The sequence below is a fragment of the Enhydra lutris genome, unplaced genomic scaffold (assembly GCF_002288905.1).
Source record: "Enhydra lutris kenyoni isolate GAN:26980312 unplaced genomic scaffold, ASM228890v2 scaffoldscaffold111, whole genome shotgun sequence".
Classification (NCBI taxonomy): Eukaryota; Metazoa; Chordata; class Mammalia; order Carnivora; family Mustelidae; genus Enhydra; species Enhydra lutris.
In genome coordinates, this window is record NW_019154195.1 from 477190 (window position 1) to 498976 (window position 21787).

The 21787-nt window shown below is 47.0% G+C and overlaps 2 protein-coding genes across 2 annotated transcripts in view; one reads left to right on the forward strand and one right to left on the reverse strand.

Moving 5' to 3' along the window:
• The window catches only part of LOC111139629 (divergent-paired related homeobox), an 8355-nt gene extending 4275 nt beyond the window's left edge, over positions 1-4080 (reverse strand). The window contains exon 1 of the mRNA XM_022491959.1: positions 4029-4080. Within this exon, the coding sequence (XP_022347667.1) occupies positions 4029-4080 (52 nt within the window). The remainder of the gene's footprint in view (positions 1-4028) is intronic.
• An 8422-nt stretch (positions 4081-12502) lies between these two features.
• Positions 12503-20338, forward strand: LOC111139593 (cationic amino acid transporter 3-like). Its single transcript, XM_022491920.1, has 12 exons — positions 12503-12522; positions 15711-16084; positions 16526-16684; positions 17459-17636; positions 17928-18040; positions 18204-18426; positions 18573-18712; positions 18813-18915; positions 19106-19308; positions 19485-19651; positions 19942-20050; positions 20217-20338. The coding sequence occupies exons 2-12, from the start codon at positions 15712-15714 to the stop codon at positions 20336-20338; spliced, it is 1890 nt and encodes a 629-aa protein (XP_022347628.1). The 5' UTR covers positions 12503-12522; position 15711.
• The last annotated feature ends 1449 nt before the right edge of the window (positions 20339-21787 follow it).

Genomic DNA, 21787 nt, shown 5'->3' on the forward strand with positions numbered 1-21787 from the left:
CTCTCAAATAAATAAATAAAATCTTAAAAAAAAAAAAAAAAAAGAACGGGGCACCTGGGTGGCCCAGTGGGTTAAGCCTCTGCCTTTGGCTCAGTCCTGGGATCGAGCCCCGCATCAGGCTCTCTGCTCATCAGGGAGCCTGCTTCTCCCCCCTCTCTGTCAGCCTCTCTGCTTACTTGTGATCTCTGTCTGTCAAATAAATAAATAAAATCTTAAAAAAAAAAAAGAGAGAATACAAAGCATAAAAGTAAAAATAGATGAACTGGGCTTATCAAAAATAAAACATTTGTTCTTCCAAAGACTGCCTTTAGAAAACAAAGAGGCGAGTGCTCACTTCAGCAGCACATATACTAAAATTGGAACGATACAGAGAAGATTAGCATGGCCCCTGCGCAAGGATGACACGCAAATTCGTGAAGCGTTCCATATTAAAAAAAAAAAAAAAGGAAAAGAGGTGAGCACATAACGGAAGAAAATATTAATAACTCATAACTCCTGTATCAGACAAATTCACATCCAGAACATACAAACAATCCTATGACCTCACAATTCTACTCTCGATATACACCTACTTATGTATAAGATATGTATAAGATAAGTAGAAATGCCCACACAAAGTCTTTATGTGAATGTTCCTACCAGTTTTATTCATAGTAGCCAAAAATTTTGGGGGGAAAAAAATCCCATATTCATCAGCAAGTAATGGCTAGCCAAATTGTGTTGTATTCATATAATGGAATAGCACTAACCTATGAACAAGGAATTAGCCACGGATACATATATCACACATGTATGCCCAAAACACACTGAGCCAAAGAAAGCAGACACAAAAGATCATATACTGTGTATGCTGATTTGCATGCAGTCCTAGGCAGGCAAGTCATCCGTAGGGGCAAGAAATCAGATCAGATAGTGCCTGGGGCAGTGGCAGAAGTGTTGTATTTTGTGTTGGAGTGGGTGTGGGGATGATGACCACACTGGGATGGGACCCTTTTTAGGGTGATGGAGATGTTCTGTGTTTCCACTGGGATGGTAGGTAAACATTTGTCAAAACTGACTGAAGTGTACATTTAAAAATGGGTAGCCTCTGTTACAAATTACACATCAGGAGTTGATTTTTTTTTTAAACCTGGAAAGGAAAATCTTAACAAATCAAGGAGGAAAGCATCCTGCCACACTTTGAAAGTTATATACCAAATCCCTCAAGCAAGCATTATATCTAATGGAAAAACCATGTGTGGTTCTTTGAGTGTCAGGAGCATGAAAGGAATATTTACAAGCACCCTGACAGTGTAATGTAGTTCTACTGTCCGGGAAGGAAAAAAGTATTAAGATCAGAGGGAAGAGATAAAATGGATTCTTTGTAGATCACATTATTTACTCAAAAATCCATCAGGATCAACAGATGGGCTTTTAGGGGCGCCTGGGTGGCTCAGTGGGTTAAAGCCTCTGCCTTCGGCTCGGGTCATGATCCTGGGGTCCTGGAATCGAGCCTCACGTCGGGCTCTCTGCTCCGCGGGGAGCCTGCTTCCTCCTCTCTCTCTCTCTGCTGCCTCTCTGCCTACTTGTGATCTCTGTCTGTCAAATAAATAAAATCTTTTAAAAAAAAAAGTCTTTAAAAAAAAACCAAACAGATGGTCTTTTAGAACTATTGAGAGTTAAGCAATGTTGCTAGTTAGAGCACCTACAACATTTCTCTGTACAAGCCATGTCCAACTAGAAATAAAAGTGAAGAAGAAAAAAAGACATTCACAAAGCCAGACCAAAACTCCAAAATATCTATAGATGAAATTAAGTAAGAGGACATAAAACCCCCGGGACTTGAGTGAGAAAGTCACAGCTTAAAATCGTTCAAGGACATTTTTTGGGATATTTTTATGACCTCTGACTAGGGAATGATTTTGGAATTAGACACAACATGAGCAAACCATGAAAGTGAAAAGGATACATTTAACTGCCTTATAATTAAGAAGTTCTATTCAGAATTTTCCTAAGGGAGTGAAACAAACTGGAAGATCTTTGTAATGAGGAGAACCAGCAAAGCTGTCTTAGCTGCGATCTTGTGAGTCAAACCACACTTGCGAATCTGTGAGAAGAAGGCAGGAGTTTCTCTAAAAAATTAAAAGTAGAACCGCTGTATGACCCAGCTGTTGCAGTTCTGCGAATATATCTGAGGGAACAAACGCTGTCAAAGAGAAGTCTTCACCCCTTGTATTCACTGCAGCCTGATTCACAATGACCAACACCGGGAAACAACCCAAGTGTGTGCCCACAGATACATGGATGCAGAAGATCTATGAATATAAATATTTACATACATATATCAGTGGAATGGAGTATTCCTCCAGGAGAAAGAAGGAAATCCCACCATTTGCAACAACACAGTCGGATCTTGAGGGCATTATGATAAATGAAATCATCAGAGAAGACAAATACTGTACGGTACCACTTACACTTCAGCTAGAAAAGCTGAACTTGTAGAAACAGGATGGTGGTTCCCAGGCACAGAGCGGGTTGGGTGGGTTGGGGAGATGCTGTTATAGGGTACAGACTGGCAACTAGTAGATACATAAGTCCTGGAGATCGAATGCCCAGTATAGTGATTATAGTCAACAATACTCTAGTATAAAATTCAAAATTGCTAAGTGACTAGATCTGAAATGTTCTCACCACAAAAAAGGAAAGGGCAATTATGTGCAGTGATAGAGGTGTTAGCTCAGAGCTGGTGGTAATCATATCAAATACATAAACATATCAAATCAATGCATTATACACCTTAAATTTACACAATGTTATGTCCATTATTTTACTCCACAAAAACAAAGAAATTCAAAGCCTCACTGCATACCAGGCACTTTTCTAAGAGCTTTTGAATATTAACTGACTCAGTTCTCAATGTTCCCTATGTGGTTGGTACAGATGTGTAAACTGAGGCACCAGGAGATTAAGTGATGGGTTTGAGGCTGAGCTATGGTCCATCTCTCGAGAACTGGTGGCCAACACATACTTAATAGTGCAGTTTACTGAACTGGGCACCAGAGTTAGAGTCCTAGCCTTGCTGCTTACCTGCTGCACGGCTTTGCGGCCATACAACGTTCTCTGTAAAACTGAGATTCTGGCTGTAACCGCTTTATTATTTTTAAAAAATATTTTATTTGCGGATGCCTTGGTGGCTCAGTCAGTGATCCCAGGGCCCTGGGATCAAGTCCCACATCAGGTTCCTTGTTCAGCGGGGAGCCTGCCTTTCCCTCTGCCTGAGGCTCCCCCTGCTTGTGTTCTCTCTCTCTGACAAATAAATAAAATCTTTTAAGAAAAAGATTTTTTAAATCTTTTTTTAAAAAAAAGATTTTATTCAATTATTTGACAGAGAGAGAGATCACAAGTAAGCAGAGAGGCAGGCAGAGAGAGGGGGAAGCAGGCTCCCTGCTGAGCAGAGAGCCCGATGCAGGGCTCGATCCCAGGACCCCGGGGATCATGACCTGAGCTGAAGGCAGATGCGTAACGACTGAGCCACCCAGGTGCCCCAATAAATAAAATCTTTTTAAAAAAGAAAATATTTGTAAGTAATTTCTACACCCAGCGTGGGGCTGGAACTCGCGACCCTGAGAACAGGAGTCACATGCTCCGCCCTGGACCGAGCCAGATGGGCGCCCCTTGTTGTAATCACTTTAGAAGATTTTAATGCTTGGTTGTGCCTGAAAGTGGTTTAGCACAAGCCAGGGAGTCAAGTCAATGCTTGATGACATGATGAGATTTCCAGATTTCCAGATTTCCAGAAATCCTAACCAGATATCTTGGCTAAGCCTCTGTTCTAGGAGTTAATCATTCCAGTAGGGGATCAGAAGCCCCATTTCCAAAGTTGTGTCGGAAATGTGACATAGCTAATAAGGGGAAGATCTGGAATTCAAAGAGAATTGGGTTTGCCTCTACTGGGTTTCCCCGTGGAGGACAGCCTTGTCTCCACTACCTGCGTCAGCAGCTCTCCTTGCCTTCACATAATACCCTTCAGCTCTCATCCCTCGGCTTACCTTTAGGAAGGTCCCCTGTGCCGGACATCCCCAGATCTAGCTGTGTCCCCATGCTCTAGTCTTGTGTCAAGAGCTAGCACGGTTGGTATCATGACTTAAATACATCCCTCGGCAGCCACACCCCAGTCCCACCCCTCCACTTCCCCCCACCTCCAGTCTGTTAATCCGATCCCTGGGTTCTCAGCCCCCTGGTTGTCTGCTCGTTGTCTGATGTGAAGTCCACACCCAGCAGAGTTAGCGCCACCGAGGAGCTTGCTCAATGGAGACTCTTTAGGTATTGGTCAAAGGGTGGGAACTTCCAGTTATAAGACGAACAAACTCTGGTAATCCAATGTACAGCGTGGTGACTGGAACTAACTAATAATGCTGTATTATAGACTTGATGGTTGCTGAGCGAGTAGGTCTTAAATGTTCCCACCACAAAAAAAGAAAAGGTAAGTATGTGACGGGATGGAGGGCTTAGCTACTATAATGGCTACGCAGTCTTGTTGGAACCTGCTGCAACTTGTACACGTGTTGGACTGCATCTCAAGGAAACTGGAAACAACCACAGATTCTCAGGAGCTGCTGAGTCCCAGCCTGCCTTTCCCAAGAGCCCAGGCGATTTGACTAGAGACTGAGGAGCATTGCTGTGCCTCAGACCAACAGCTCTGAGCGGAAGGAAAACTCAGGATCCCCTGGAGAGCTCGCTGAAACACCGGCTGCTGGAGCCTGAGGGTCATGCTACCACCTGGGGAGCTCCCAGGTGCTGGGGCTCGGTGCTGGGAGCCCCAGCTCGCTCTGGTAGCATGTGGAGTGGCTAGAATATGCCTGACACTGTTCCAAGCACCTACAGGTACTAATTTATTTAATCCACTTAATCTTATTTTACAGATGAGGAAACCGGTAAAAAAGGAAATTTAATGGACTTGGCCGATGTCCCAGAACCAGTAAGTGGCAGGGGTGACATTTTCACCAGGGCTGTCTTGCTCTGGTTATTCTGCTGTAATGCGTCTCAGAGATGGCCACTGGTACCACACAAGATCTGGTGGCCTGCCGAATGGGAGGAGCGAAGGGCCTAAACTTTAAAAATAAAATGGTTTCAGAAATTCCACCTGAGTCTGGAGAAAGCAGACCTCAAAGATACACCTGCCACTTCAGGGAGAAACAGGAACACTGTTGAAACTGAGTTAGTGGTGTTTTTCACCCAGGGCTGTATGTTATCTTCTGCGGAATTTCTAAAGATGCCTGGGGCTCTACCCCAGGGTCAGTCAACCCAAATCTTTGCAGGTGGGGCTTGAGCATAAAGATTTGCATGTCATCCTCGAGGATTCCAGAGCCTAGGTGGTACTGGAAATTGCTTAATCTTTAGAAGGATTAAGCTGGTGTCTCCAGGAATTCACCTTGGAGTCTGGGGAATCAAGGTGTGCCACGGACTCCTTGGGATGTCCTGTGACAGCAGCACCCTTTAGCTAACACTCATTTTTGTTTTTTAACTTTTAAAATTTATTAAATTAATTTATTTGAAGATTTTATTTATTTGTCAGAGAGACAAGAGAGCACATAAGCAGGGGGAGCGGCAGGCAGAGGGAGAAGCACGCTCCCCACTGAGCAAGGAGCTTTATGTGGGACTCGATCCCGAGACCCTGGGATCATGACCCGAGCCAAAGGCAGATGCTTAGCTGACTGAGCCACCCAGGTGTCCCCCTAGCTAACACTCATTGCCTACCTGGAGGACCAGGCCCAGCACTGGAGGCTGGCCACTACTCCCCCAATCAATGGGATTAAGCTCTTATCAGTGCCTGGCTTGTCTCTAATCTTATAATGACTGTCAGATCTTTTATAATCTGAGGCAATCCCCGCCCATCTTTCCCTGTAAACCATTTCCCCAAGCCCGCTGGAATCAGTGGTTCGACTCCAGCTACCCCCACTGGCATTTTCAATCTTCTTCCCTCACTAAGCTTTCACACTCTTGCTCTAAAATCCCCAAAGATTTGGTTTTCCCTCCAAAGGGAGTGGAGGGTTGTTATCCATCCACATCCCATTGGGGGGTGCGATATGTACTCACTGCTCTTCCGTGCTGAAATCTATTGCTCACCCTGCATCCTTAAACAAAGCCCACGAATTTAAAACACGCCATTAGACTACGGACGGCGTTTGCTGCCCAGTCCGATGGCTCTTGACAAGGGTAAATCGTGTCCTTGGGTAGACCTTTGGCGATGTCTGGAGACCTGTTTTGGTTGTGACACCCAAGGAGGGGAGGATTTGACTGCCATCTAGTGGGTCAGAAGCCAAAGATGATGCTAACCGTCCCATAGTTCACACGACAGCCCCCCACAGGGAAGAATCATCAGTACCTGAGTGCCAGTGTAAGGACCTATTTAGCCAGAGCGACTCCATCTTGGGTAAATAGCCATCTTGTTGTTTGTGCAGTAAACTTAAATTGACCCTGCCCCCCAGAGAAACTCACTTAGAAACAAGTCCAGGAAACCAGTAAAATGTAGTTGGCTAGTTCCTGATAACAGAGCCCAGAATACAAGGACGAGTCAGGCCAGATGGAAACATCTAATCAGTACAACGTACTGTTTGTAACAGTGAGAAGGTCTTGCCCAAACCTAAATGACTCCATCTTGGGAAGGACGACCATCTTATTATTCACACTGAATACGTTAACTGACTAAGCCTTCCCAGAAAGTACTGTTTGTAACAGCTCCTGGTATGGGGTAATCTTGAATAACACGTCACCAGACCGAATGGAACTAGCCAATCAGCAAGAGGCACACAAACCCGGTGGGTTGAGATACCAAGATATGGGTTGCAGTTTCGCCCAATAAAAGGTAGCCTGTAAAATGGGGGGGGGGTGTCGCTCTCTTCGGAGGCGGCCCTGACTGGTCAGTCTGACTTCTAATGCTTAGCATAGAATAGAGCTTTGCATAACTCACCTTGTCTCAGTCTCGTTCCCCTGGCCGATCAGTCTAACTTCTAATACTTATCATAAAATAAAGCTTTAAATAACTTTCACTTTGTCTCAGTCTCATTTTGTTTAATAACGGACCTAACAGTCCGTAGTAATGAGGTTGAGAAACTTGGCCTTCGTTTGTCCCATCCACTGGACTTCCTTAGTGAGGTTCGCTAGCCTCATCGTGATGACCTCTTTCTGTAGACAGAAGACTAGAATGGTCTACCAGATAGTCACACGGCATCTCTCAACTTCATCCAGATCTTCCACCTACTCAAAATAAAAACAAGCACAACAGATCCCCCTCCATCTCAAGACCAAAACAGGTAAATGCTCAGGGAAGCATCCTATCTTAACAGTATCCATCAGTCTTCATCCCTTTGCACTGCCTTATTTTTCTCTAGCACACTTATCATTTCCTGGTATTGCATTTTATATCTCTTTGTTGCCTGTCTTGTTTACTGGAATGTAGTATGTATGGAACCAGGGTCTCTTTGTTCCCCACTGAATTCACCCATTTCTTCAACAGGCGTTAATGGGCTGATGATATCAGTCACTGCCGTAGACTCCAGAGGTCCAGGACACTCAGACAAACCCACGTGAGTTTATGGTTTAAGGAGGTGGTGTCACCTTTTAAAGCAGAATGCAGCTAAAGGATGGGAATGTTCTGAGCTGATTCAGGCAGTTAACTTGCCCATGTCCTTTTCGGTAATTAATGAGCCCCGGTTGCAAGTGTCTGGGGAGACAGAAAGGATCGGAGTCATTGCCCTAGTGGAGGCTTTTTACTTCCTGGTGGGGCACTCTGCGGATAAGTTAATAAACGTGCAGAAATTCGCATTTTTAGAAAACGATGAGCGCCGGAGAGAACAGAGCGGGATGAAGCTGTGGAGTATGCCTGGGAAGGATGTGAGGTTGCGACAGTATTCTGGGCTCATCAAGGTTGTCCCTCACTGGAGAGAATCAAAGGTTGAGAAGGATATACCCTGATGCATACACTGGGTCCTAATTGTCCCCAAATAATGGGTGCCAAAAGAACCCTTGAGATGGTTCTATTTAGAAAGTCTCCCCCAGTTCATTTCTAGGGTGATGCAAAGGCTGCTGGTTTTGGGCGGACCCTTCAACATGTCCAGGCTGTGAGCGATACCCTTGGCTTCCCGCTCAGTATAGAGGTAGACCTGTCCTGAAATCTGGTTAGAGATGGACTTCTGGGATGTGGAGAATTGCCTGGCTTATAGGTTGGGGAAACAAAGAAGGTTGAAAGATGGGAGTCAGAGCGGTCTGTTGACAAGGCAGGTCGGGGGACCTGTGAAAAAGCACACGGAGCGTGTAGAACTCCGTGTCTCGTGTTCATGCCCTCCAGGGGCACCCCCTGCAGAGAAGGCCCTCAGCAACGGGGTAGAGACAATCGATGCTCTGTCTGGTGGATGTGAGGTCATTTCCTTCCTCAGACAAGCACTTGCATCTTGAGCCCTGATGTGGGGTCTGACAAACCAGCACCTCATGCCGAGAAGTTCCTTTTGGGCTGCAGAGGGCCTATCAGTACGTGTGTGGCTGTGAATCCACCATAATCACGGATGGCACTCCGCAGCACAAGTTACCATGGTGCGGTGGCCTGTGAAAGGCTTGGCTCTGGGATGACATCCCGTGGGGGTAGGGTGCTCTGTGCGTGAGCTGGCAAGGCTCACGGTCAGGTGCTGTGTTCCTAAACAGCTGGACACACAACTCTAGCTCTCATGGGTTACAGTAGGATTGGCTCTCCTCCCTCTCTTCACTCTCATTTCTAAGGACTCACTTGAAGAATCTGTGCTTCCTGTCCCCCAACCTCAGGATCTGCTGGATGAGGGGCCTTTATTTTCAGAAGGGTGACACTTCCACCAGGAACCAGGAAGAGCTCCCTGCTTGGTTCTTTGGGCTCTCTGTGATGATGAACCAGTGGCAGAGAAATCGGCTACTTGACTGGCAAGGATAGTGAACCATGACGACTATCGGGGACTAGGGTTACTGCAACATAATGGGGTCGGGTACACCTGAGTCTGGGGCCCAGAAGATGTTCTGTGCCCTACAGTCATGGGGACAAGGAAACTGCGTGTCTGAGACCCAGTAAAAGCAAAGTGGCTGAGATTACCCCAAGGGATGGTGAAATAAGACTCAGGTGGGTCAGAGAGTTTCACTACGCAGCACCAAAATGTATTAATAATTCCAAGGACACAGATAATTGCAACACACAGGTAAAGCACAGAGAAAGTCAGAGGCAACCAACGCAACTGCTTCAACCCCTCCTCGTCCCATTGAAACGACCCTTGATTTAAGATATGACGTTCTCATTTACGCGATGTATATTGGGCCTCACTTACACAAAGGAGTTCCTGTGATCAATCTCCTGCCCCCCAATTCTCTGATAATTAAATAGAAGACCCATTTTCCAGTGGTCATTGCCCCATAAACCCAAACATCCTGGGTGCATTTACTGTAAGCCGTCCAGAAGGTCCAGGTGTGTCCCCCATAAACCCAAACATCTTGGGTGCATTTACTGTAAGCCGTCCAGAAGGTCCAGGTGTGTCCCCTGAAAAGCATTTCATAGATAAGGAGTCTAGTTAGGTTTCTCTGATACCAGGAGAAAGTCTGATAAGCATCTTTAAAAGCCAGGATAGGAAGAGTGGATCATAGACCAGATGCTAACTCTTTCCTTTCTAGCACCCCACAATTCAGACCTTTCAGAAAGGAAGGCCCATAGCCCAACTATGGAAAGAGACTTGATGTCCATAGACAGATGAATAGATAAAGAAGATGTGGTATCTATATACAGTGGAATACTTACTACTCCGCCATAAAAAAAATGAAATCTTGGGGCACCTGTGGCTCAGTGGGTTAAAGCCTCAGGCTTTGGCTCAGGTTATGATCCCAGCATCCTGGGATCCAGCCCCACATCAGGCTCCCCACTCAGCAGGGAGCCTGCTTCCTCCTCTCTCTCTCTCTGCCTGCCTCTCTGCCTACTTGTGATCTCTGTCTGTCAAATAAATAAATAAAATCTTTAAAAAAAATGGAATCTTATGATTGGCAAGGACATGGATGGAACTAGAGGGTACTATGCTAAGTGAAATAAGTCAATCAGAGAAAGACAATTATTGTATGACTTCACTCATCTATGGAATTTAAGAAACAAAACAGAGGATCATAGGGGAAGAGAGGGAAAAATAAAACAAGACAAAATCAGAGTGGGAGACAAACTATAAGAGACTCTTAACTCTAGGAAACAAACTGAGGGTTGATGGAAGGAGGTGAGTGGGGGTTGGGGTAACTGGATGATGGATGTTAAGGAGGGCACATGATGGAATGAAAGCACTGGGTGTTATATGCAGCTGATGAATCACTAACCTCTACCTCTGACACAAATAATACACTATATGTTAATTAATTGAATTTAAATAAGATAAAATAACTAAATAAATAAAATTAAATTAAAAAAAAAAGGAAAGCACCGATCACGCCACACGACCAATGACTTAGACAAAAACACAGTGCTGACCCACCACAAGAATCTAGAAGGCATGGTGGAAAAGAGAGAGATGAGTAACACTAGTGGTCTTGGGTCCAAGGTGCAGTGGAGATTATGGCTTGTTCACTAACCACACTGAAGTAAGAATTCCGTGTAGACAGTGGCTGGAACCTTAAGGACTCAACCACTGGGTGGGCTTAAGGTGGAAATGATGATATTTGAGGAGTGAGAGGGTTGTGTAGTAGCAGATGTCACATCATATCCCCTTGGTGCACCTGGAACGTCAGCCTGGGCTTTGATGCATAGTCTCACGCAAACACGGGCTCCCTTGTTCTGCCATAATCTTAACCTCAAACATGGACCATTCATCCTACTGTATTCATCTCTGGAGTCTTTTCTGGTGCTAACCCAGAACTATCCAGGAAGTCAGTGCCTCCTAGGAAAACTCCTAGCCAATGGGGGAAGGATTAAACTTGGTACATAAATGCCCTAAACTCCTGTCTTTCCCTCAGGGGATTATATGAGGCATCATATATGCTCTTTAGTAGGGTTCAAAGGGATGAACCACCCCACCATCGCTCACACCATGGATTTCAATCCCTTATTCTTGCGTTGGCCTCTTCCTTCCCCCATCTTCCCCTATTCCCCTTGCTACCTCCTTCTTGTTTTGGGGATCATCTTCCAAATAAAGTCCAAATCTTGAACTCAAGTCCCTGTATCAGGTTCTGATTTGGGAAATCCAGATTAAGGCAGTATTATTATTCTGATAAACAGGATGAGGAAGAGATGCAAGAAACATACAGAAGTGAAAGATCTCCATTTCCCTAAAAAAAAAAAAAAAATCAGTTATGGATAAAATTACCAGAGTACAAAAGACTCAGGGACAGAAAAACATAAAGAAATGGGTTAGTGCAATTGCTTTTGCAATTCTCTTCTTTCTCCCCAGTTATTCATACCATCTCCGAATTCTTACACTACACTTAAGATAATTTCTCTAGGGGAAAGATTTGGTGCATCAAGAGTCAATTGACGTATATATGGTGAAGACAAGAACTGTTCATTAGAAATAACAAAAGTCCCCCAGCAATCCCAAGTCTGTTCCTGCACCCTTCTGCAAGTCCATTCAAGAAAGCCTATCTAGGGGTGCCTGGGTGGCTCAGTGGGTTAAAGCCTCTGCCTTCGGCTCAGGTCATGATCCCAGGATCCTGGATCGAGCCCCACATCCGGCTCTCTGCTCAGCGGAAAGCCTGCTTCCTCCTCTCTCTCTGCCTGCTTCTCTGCCTACTTGTGATCCCTCTTTCTGTCAAATAAATAAATAAAATCTTAAAAAAAAAAAAAAGCCTATCTATGGTGATTCCTATTCTGATTGAAGATAATGTAGCTCATGGGTGAGATTGCAAATCAACAGTAGCACTTAGGAGTTCAAAACACCAGGGCTAAAACAAAAAGAAATAACAAATTTTTTTCTAAAAAGCCAGGACAAGGGTGTTCTGTATTGTGGAACTGGAACCAAACATGAGGTCTGGTAGTTCCCAGGCTGGCCTGCAGGGATCCTGTGGCTACGAAACAGACAGCAGTGTCTGCAGAAATGGAGGCAGGAAAGGCATGTGTGGAGGGAGGTGTTGTATGGGGCGGGAGGTATAGATTTGCCTTGGTCTTGGTCATACTGACCTTGACTCACCATCCAAGTATTTACTGCTGTTTTTCCTGCAACAGCTTTTATGCCTCTCTTGTCTCTGGATGGAGTCCATTGTCTAGTAGACCAGGACTGGAGAATGTGGAGAGCATGGGCTGCACCTGGAGAGTTTTCCTCATCTTTTAGGAGGCAGCTGCCACCAGACAGCAACATTTGGTGCACATCTCTTCATCCCAGATGAAATGAAGAAGACCCCTCCGCACTTGCCCCTAGCTAGGTATTCCCAGAAGAAGTAAAGGAGATGGGAAGTAGAAGTGAAGAGATTGGAAGAAAGGAAAGATCAAGAGCTCTGTAGGAGGATGGAAAGAAAGAAAAATGGATCCATCCCAGAGGCTCTTCAGTGGGCTTCAGTAAAGGCCCTGGAGTGTGGTCAGCATGATCCGGCTTACAGAACTCTGAATGTGATCTGGAGTCGGGGGTCCTCAGGGATTATCCTAAAGGGTTTGGGGGCCTTGGAGACCCTGAGGAAATCTGTGGGAGGGGGTCAAGCTTGCATTGATAGAGCCCCTAGTGTGGACGGGTTCTGTACTCAAGGAAGCATCTGGGTAGCTGGAAAACACCTTGGTTGAACAGAGTTCATGGGAGCATGGAACACATTGGCCACTGAGCCTGTATATCGTGGCTTTCAGAGTCTTGTCTTGGTCTCCTAGTAACAAATATATTTTTCAACATGACCCAATATACAAACTTGGACAGTCGTGCTTTGATGTTTCTAATCTATTCTGTCTACGTTTCCCAAAATCTGAACATAACCAACACACTGATTTCATGATCCACTAATTTGTTATGGTGAGCCATTTGAAAAAAACACTTTGGGAAGGGGGAAGGATGGTCTTCCCAGTAAGCGGTGCTGGGACAACTGAATGTCCACGTGAGGAAAAACGGTATTGGACCTCTACCTCACCCTATGCACAAAATTAATTCTAGTTGATTGTAGGACTTAAATGTGAAAGGCAGGACATGAAAGCTTACAGAAGAGCTTCCTGACTTCAGGACTAGGCGAACATCTCTTAAACAGAAGGCAAAAATATTAACCATAAAGGAAAAAGGCTGAAACATTTTCTTATATTAAAATTAAGGATCTGTGTTAATCAAGACTATTTAAGACATTCCCCCATAGTGTCATGGTAGACACCTACAGATGAATCTTCATACATCCTTTAAAAATCAGATCTGCAGAGTGAAATCCCCCCTTGCCACACATTAGGGCATAACCAACTGACCTTGACCCTGTATTTCCCCCATACACAAAAATCCAGTATGAATGACTTACAAACCTAAAGTCAGAAGGCAGAACAGTATGTTTTTAGAAGACAACGTACAAGCACATTTTGATAATTTAGGAATAAGCGAAGACTTACTGAAAAGGACAATTATTGTTTGATTCTACCTCTATGAAGCACCCTAGAGGTCAACCTCACAGAGACAGAAACTTGAATAAGCTGAATGGTGACTGCCATGAGCTGGGGGAGGGGGACTTGTGAATTGTTTAATGGGGACAGAGTTTCAGTTCTGCAAGAGGAAGCTTTCTGGAGACAGTCGTACAAAATATGACTGTACATACACGACTGAACCATACACTTAAAAACGGCTCAGAAGGCAAATTTTAAGTTATGTGTATTTGACCACAATTGAAAAAAAGGTCTTTAAAAGAACTCCGTGGAACCACAGAGTGTCCCTGTCAGACAGCATTGCTGCGGAGGCGCCCTGCCCTACCCATCCCCACCCCACCTACCAGGCAATCCGAGTTGTCTTTCCTGCCTGTGGACTCCCAGCTCCAGGTGTTAGAGCCCGACCCGCTCCAGCCCAGCTTGGCGGAACTCAGCTCTGCTGACGGACCCCATACTCCAGGATCTGCTCCCACCACCCGGTAAGCTGGTGGCCGCTCTTCCCTAAGGGATCCAGGTGCACAGTGCAGATACTCCTAAAGAGACCTGCAACCCAAGTGTGGGGTGGCTTGGCCAGGCTCCAGGTGGAGGGTGGTAGGACCTGTTATCCACATGGAAGGAGGAGCTTGGTGCTGTGTGTGCTTCCCTGGGTGGGGGAGACTGGACAGGTGTCTGGGGGCTCTAAGACTCGCTTTCTCTGACTTGTGTTCAAACAGTGTTAGAGATTAAACCTTACAAGGGGTTTGTGATTTTAGCCTCACGTTTGGTCATTTGTTTGGTACGCACAATAGCACAACGAGGCTGCCTCCGTTATTAGCTTCAGTAGCATTTCATTTATTTATTTATAGATTCTCTTTATTCGTTTGAGAGCGAGAGCTCAAGCAGGGGGAGGGGCAGAGGGAGAGGGAGAAGCCTACTCCTTGCTGAGCAGGGAGCCCAATGCGGGACTCGATTCCAGGACCCTGAGATCATGACCTGAGCCAAAAGCAGAGGCTTAACCCACTGAGCCACCCCGGTGCCCTATCGGCAGCATTTTTTTTAAAAAATGGTGGTAAAATACACATAAAATTTATTGCCTTAAACTGTTTCTTAAATATACATTGTGCAACCCATCTCCAGGACTCTTCATCTTGGGGGAAAAAACTCTGTACCCATCAAACAACGCTTACCCCCGCCCCCTTGAACCCGTGGCAACCACCATTCTACTTTCTTTTGGATAGATGCACCCTGAAGTGGAATTGCTGGGTCAAACGGTTGTTCCATTTTAATTGTGTGAAGAGCTGCACCTTACCCACAGCAGCTGGACCCCCTTACGTGTTTGGTAACGGTGCGTGATTCATCTACAGCATTAGGTCCGCAGCATTAGGGAAGGAAGAAGTACTACTCTTCACCAACACGCTAATCTTGTCCTTTGGATTATCATCGGCAGAAGCCCTTGACAATACTGGTGTTGGCTGGCTCAGTCTTGCCCTGCAGAGCAGTAAGGAGACCTTCCGTTGCCCCAAAGGAGCAGATGGCAGGTCTGTCTCTTCTGCCTTGGAGGGAAGGTCAGTCCTCCCTCCCTCCAGGCAACTGGGAGGTCCCTCGGGTTTCCTGCTCTGCCTCAGCCAGGCTAGTCTCTCCCTCCCTGCAAATTCCGTCTCATTCTGCCCCAGCTCAAAATTCCAGTTGCATTTTGCTCTGCAGGCGAAGGAGGCAAAGTTATCAGGATCCTTGGTGCAGAAATGCCTGGGGTGTGAGCTCTCTGACCAGTTCCTCAAAGCAAGCATTGCTTCACACATAACAAGGGAGGCAGGGAGTAATGACCATCATGATGACTTTACCCTGTTTTATGGAGGGGAGGGCCAAGAGTGGCAGGTACCTCGTGGGAGATCGAGATGGCTGATATGAGAACCTGGATGGTCTGGCTTCGGAGGTCAGGGCTCTTGTCCCCTCAGCTAATGGGGATAAACTTAAACGTCCTGCAAGGTTTTGCTTGCTTCTTTTCAAGTAACCCTCCCGGAAACTTTGCAACATACATAAAGTCTGTCTTACCACCCCGGCTCTGTGGGATGGGTCTTCTGTCCGAGGACTCCCAGGGCCCCGGGGGATGGATGTTCTTGACGGCAGTCTCTCGTTTTCTTTGCAGATATTGGCCTCCTCCTCCTCTCCTCCACTCCACGAGGATGCTGCGTCACCACATTTGTCAGTTTGGCCGGAAGCTGGTGCGCAGGCGGCCCCTGGGGCCGAGGGAGGGGGTTGAGAGTGGCTTGTCCCGGTGCCTGAGCACCCTCGATCTGGTGGCCTTGGGCGTGGGCAGCACCCTGGGAGCGGGCGTGTACATCCTGGCCGGCGAAGTGGCCAAGGACAAAGCCGGGCCGTCCATCACCATCTGCTTCCTCGTGGCCGCCCTGTCTTCCGTGCTGTCCGGGCTCTGCTATGCGGAGTTTGGGACCCGTGTGCCAGGCTCCGGTTCTGCCTATCTCTACAGCTATGTCACAGTTGGACAGTTGTGTGCTTTCATCACTGGTTGGAACCTCATACTCTCCTATGTCATTGGTGAGGTGGCAGGGGAAGGTGGGGGGAGCTGTGCCGTAGTACAGGAAACCCCCAAACTTCATTCTACTCAACTCTGTCCTGCTTTCCTAGAACGACAGGACTGGAGAACCAGGAAGGAATGGGGACTGTAGGACACGGGGAGGCGGAGCTCTGGTGGGAGACAGGGAGATAAGTTTGGGAAGGCTCATCCCCCATGACCCCCAGCTTCCCCCTATTTTCTTGCATGAGATAACCTTGATCTCTTTCTGACTGTATTAAATAGTTGACCTATTTCACGAATCTTCTGTGTCTGCTCTCCCCACCACATGAAAGGAAACTCTTAGAGATTAGGCATTTTGTCTGGTTTCTGTCCCTCCTTTCCCCCCAGAAAGAGCTCCTGTGGTGCATAGTAGGAACTCAGTTTGTGTTTGTCAATGAACCTTCCTCCTCCTCCCTCCACAGGTGCCGCCAGTGTGGCCAGGGCCTGGAGCTCCACCTTCGACAACTTGATTGGGAACCAGGTCTCTCAGCTCCTGAAGGGAGGTTTCTCTCTGCAGGTGCCCCATGTGCTGGCCTCATACCTGGACTTCTTGGCACTGGTTCTGGTGCTGCTGCTCACTGGTGAGGCTGGCGTCCTCTAGGATGGGAAGAGCAGAGCATAGAGGGGGAGCTGGTGTGGACCGGTGGGCAGTGCTGGAAGGGAGGGTCTGTGATGAGAGACAGGAAGACAAGTCTTAGACCACTGCTTCTGTCCCTGGGCATTATTGACCTTCTGGGCTGGATCAGTGTCTTTGGTGTGGAGGGCTGTCCTGGGCATTACGTGTGTGGGGTGTGTGTGTGTGTGTGTGTGTGTGTGTGAGAATCATTGTTGGATGTTGGCCTCTACTTCCGAGATGCCATTGGCACCCCCCCACCCCCAAACTGTGACAGTCAGAATGTCTCCAGGTATCACCAAATGTCCCTTAGAGAACAAAGTCACCCCCAGCCGAGAATCATTCACTTAGACTGACAAGTTTCTTCCTTGGTACTGAGACCAAAGGTTTTTTTAAATAGAGGTGAAATTCACATAACATCCAATTAACCACTTCATCTTACTATTCCCAGCTTTACGGAGATTTAATTTACATACAATATTGTGCAAGTTCAAGGTGAACGACATGACGATTTGGCCCATGTGTATTTCACAAGCTGATGACCATAAGAAGAAATTAATCATCTCAGAGGGCCCAGTGTCATGCACCTTCCATGTCCTTCCAGACCCCAGAAGCACCAGTACCCCCAGAAGGAACCCTCATACCATCCCCTGTCCCCGCCAGCCCCTGGCGACCGCCGGTTTGCTTTCTGTATACATGGGTTTAGTTATTTTGGATATTTGACATTCCGTTTTCCCCACAGGACTCCTGGCCCTGGGAGCTAGTGAGTCGGCCCTGGTTACCAAGGTGTTCACGGGCGTGAACCTTTTAGTTCTTAGTTTTGTCATCTTCTCTGGCTTCATGAAGGGAGATCTGCACCATTGGCAGCTCACCGAAGAGGACTACAAACTGGCCAAGTCAGCATCCAATGACATGTCTAGGTTAGGAGGGCTCTCCTGGCCATGGCAGAGTGTGTGGGGTGTACACCTGGGGAACGGTGGGGAATCGAGAGGGAATATGGTGGTCTAGGTTAGGAGGGCGCTCCTGGCCATGGCAGAGTGTGTGGGGTGTACACCTGGGGAATGGTGGGGAATCGAGAGGGAATACGGTGGGCTGGATCCCCCACGGGGAGCGAGGGGAATGGAACCCAGGACTTATGGTATGGACGGAGCCATCAGTAGAGACGGCTGAACACAGGCCCCTGTGTCCTTCCTTGTCCCTTCTCACCACAGCTTGGGCCCTCTGGGCTCTGGAGGATTTATGCCTTTTGGCTTTGAGGGGATTCTCCATGGAGCAGCGACATGTTTCTATGCATTTGTTGGTTTTGATTGCATTGCCACTACAGGTAACATGGTCATTCTGCCCCATCAGGGCTTTGGGCACATTTGGGCTGCCCTTGGGCAGAGGATTGGTAGGAGGGTAGCCTGCTTCTGAATGTGGAAGAGGGAAGAGGACTCGTGCCTTCACCCCGGAGTTTTCCTGACTGAGTACGTCCACCTGTCCCACAGGCGAAGAAGCCCGTAATCCTCAGCGTTCCATCCCCTTAAGCATCATAATCTCGCTCTTCATCTGTTTTTTGGCGTATTTCGGTGTCTCAGCGGCACTCACCCTCATGATGCCCTACTACCAGATTCATCCTGGCAGCCCCTTGCCGCAGGCGTTTCTCCATGTGGGATGGGCCCCTGCTAGATACGCCGTGGCTGCTGGAACCCTCTGTGCTCTTTCAACCAGGTCAGTGTCTGCCTCTCCCTGTCTGGGAGATTCTCAGGTATCCCAGCCCTTAGGATTGAGAGATGAGAGAGACACCTGACCCCATGCTGACTGGGGTCTGTTCTGCTCCTTCACGAGCTCATGTACATTCCGGTTTTCTCCTCCAGCCTCCTGGGTACCATGTTCCCCATGCCTCGAGTGATCTACGCAATGGCAGATGATGGGCTCCTTTTCCGGGCACTCGCTCGGATTCATCCCCGCACACACACTCCCATCATGGCCACCATAGCATCTGGAACTTTTGCAGGTGAGAAAACAAAACACACACCTTCCATCAGTTTCCTTACCTTGGATATTTCCGGTGGTTCCTCATCCCCCTCCTCCACCTTGTTTGTGCCTCATTCTAGCACTCATGGCATTCCTCTTCGAGCTCAGTGATCTTGTGGACCTCATGTCAATTGGGACCCTGCTTGCTTACTCTCTGGTGGTCTTTTCCGTTCTTGTCCTCAGGTGAGACTCCACTGCATCTTGGCTGTGGGTTCTTGGACTCATGGGGACTGGATGAGGAGCTAGTCCTCTTCCGCTTCATGCTGCCTCCTAAGCGTACTACAGCACTCAGGGTGGGAAAAGGTGGATCAGGATGCCTGATATTGGATGAGCAGGGGCTGGTGTTCATAGTGCCTTAATACCTCTCATTCAGGTACCAGCCGGATGAGAATTTAAGTAAGAACAAGAAAACAGGGGTGGAAATAGTTGAGATAAAGCCTGCACCTCAAGCAGGTTCTTTGCAACCTGTACCTGAAGCAGGAACCGTGCTGGCTCCGCCCAGTCTGCATAACCCAGACAAGACCACCCCGACTCTGAAATCTGGCCGCATCGTCTACGCATGCAGCTCACTGCTTGGTGAGCAGTGGGGTCTCTGTCTGTGGAGGGACAGGGTGGGAGTGTGTCTTTGCCAGCAGAGGAGGAAGCTCAGAGAGTCGGTGGCCCTTCTAGATGGGGCAGTTTTGGGGTGGGGTGTCTTGACATATTTGGCTTCTGGAGTTGGACCTGTTGTCCTCCCAACTTGACCCTTGCAGCTCTCCTGCTGATGATCCTGGGCCTAATACTGGCCCAATGGCCCAGCCACCTGCTGTCTGGAGAGCCGGTGTATACCACAGGGGCTGTGCTGCTGCTGCTGCTCATTATTGGGCTCACTTTCATCATCTGGAGACAGCCCCAGAACCCCACTCCTCTTCACTTCAAGGTAGGTGACCTTATGTCCCCAGACTCTGCACCCTGAGTGAATGAACTCTGTATGCTTTGAAGTCTACCCTCTCGGCTGGGTCAGGGAAGAAAATGGTCAGTTGCTAAAACAAGAAACTATTGTTTCGCATTCAGTACTTGGCTACCTCCATTTACCAACACCCACACCTTTGGGAGCACCCAGTGGGATAAGAGTAGGCACTGAAGGTGCAGCGTAGGACTGGAGTCTTTCTTCCCACCCAGGTGGGGCAGGGATCTCCCTTGCAGACATCTGTGCCATGTTGCCCACAGGTTCCTGCTTTGCCTGTGCTCCCATTGCTGAGCATCTTTGTGAATGTTTACTTAATGATGCAGATGACCGCTGGGACCTGGGCCCGATTTGGCATCTGGATGGTGATGGGTAAGTGGCTTTCTGGGGAAAAGAGGCTTCTCAAGGGCTACCACTCAACCTTCTTCCTACTGCCTTTCCCCAAAACTGTCTCAGAGGCCATGGTAGAAGGCCTGTTGGGCACTTCTAAGTGGGCGGAGTGCCTACTTTTCCATCATTTGTCTCATTTCTCTACTAGGATTTGCCATATACTTTGGTTATGGGATCCGACACAGCTTGGAGAAGGACAGTGATCAGCAGCCACCTGCCTCAAGCTCCCAAACTCTTGGCAAAAACATCCCTAGTGCTGAATTAGCTTAACCACAGGAAACAGATGCTGTGTGGAATTCCTCTGTACACTGGAGGTATCTTCTGTTTCAAGGGAGACTTTGAGCCTCTATGGAGTGAGCCTCTATGTGTTTAGAGCACTGTATTTATTGCCAGTGGACAAAAATACCCTTAATCTTGTTTAATTTTTAAGTAAACTTTTGAAAGCATAAAATAAAAAAATTTGCATACTTCATAAATGTGCAGTGGGATGAATTTTCACAAGGTACCAGCAAAGTAACCAGCAACTAGAGGAAGGGTAAAATATTACCTGCACGTAAGAAGTGCCTTCTTGTGCCTATTTCCAGCGAAAACACAGATTGCCACATGGGAAGAAAATGCAGGTTTCACCTCTGTATTGTGTCAAGAATTGTACTTAATTTTTTATTTTTTAAATTTAGTTAAAAAAATATTCTCTATCCCCAGCACAGGGCTCAAGACTCTGCAATCAAGATTTGTGTGCTCTACCAACTGAGCCAGCCAGGTGCCCCTGAAGAATTGTACATTAAGTTTTAGAGCCCTGGGGTGCCTGGGTGGCTCAGTCATTAAGTGTCTGCCTTTGGCTCAGGTCATGATTGCAGGGTCCTAGGATCGAGCCGTGTCGGGCTCCCTGGTCCATGGGAAGCCTGTTCTCCCTCTCTCACACCCCCTGCTTGTGTTACCTCTCTCGCTGTGTCTCTGTAAAATAAATAAATAAATAAATAAATAAATAATTAAATAAATAATTAAAAAAAAATTAGGGCCCTAACAGACTGGAAGCAAAAGGAAGGGAAGAGACACATCTTGCAAGTGCTAACAGGAAGCTGGCATAGCTATGTTAGTATCAGACAAAGTAGACTAAGAAAGAGCATAATATCACATGAAGTGGATCATTTCAAAATGCCCAAGAAAACTGGTTGTTTTATTTTCCTTCCAGCTTTATTGAGATATGACTGACTTATAACCTTGTGTAAGTGATCATCTTTCTTTACGTTTCTGGGGTACTCCTAGAGGGGTTGATGAGGAAAAGTTGTGAGTTGAAGAAAACAGCATTTCCAGAAGTGGGGGCAGTGTGGGAAGTAATGGTGGTTGATCAGTGGGTGCCGTTGGGTGGAATGAGAAGACAAGACAGCAGAACACAATGCGTGAACCTGAGATTCTAGATGCTAAAGATGTTGGTAATAGTCAAGGACAGGATTGTCTGTGGGGTGAACGACTCAGGGAGAGTGACCATTGCAGGGATGGAGGTCAAAGAAATGGAGTAGCAAAGTCATTCAGTGAGTTTAAAAATGTAGGTGGAGGATTAGCAGCATTAGAAATAGCACCATTCTGCAAGTCCTAGGGAAATGATAGGGCTAGGGCGGCGTTGGTTAATGGAGACCAATTAAGATGAAAGTCTGATGGAAAAAGGTTGATTACCATTGTCACCACTAACATGGGACAACCAGATACATGTGCATCCTA

Bases quoted from the DNA above. Each gene is read 5' to 3' on its own strand.
- LOC111139593 (XM_022491920.1), top strand. From the start codon at position 15,712: ATGCTGCGTCACCACATTTGTCAGTTTGGCCGGAAGCTGGTGCGCAGG. The intron at 18,713-18,812 runs GTGAGAAAACAA...GCCTCATTCTAG, and splicing joins AGCATCTGGAACTTTTGCAG to CACTCATGGCATTCCTCTTC. The intron at 19,309-19,484 runs GTGAGCAGTGGG...TGACCCTTGCAG, and splicing joins CGCATGCAGCTCACTGCTTG to CTCTCCTGCTGATGATCCTG.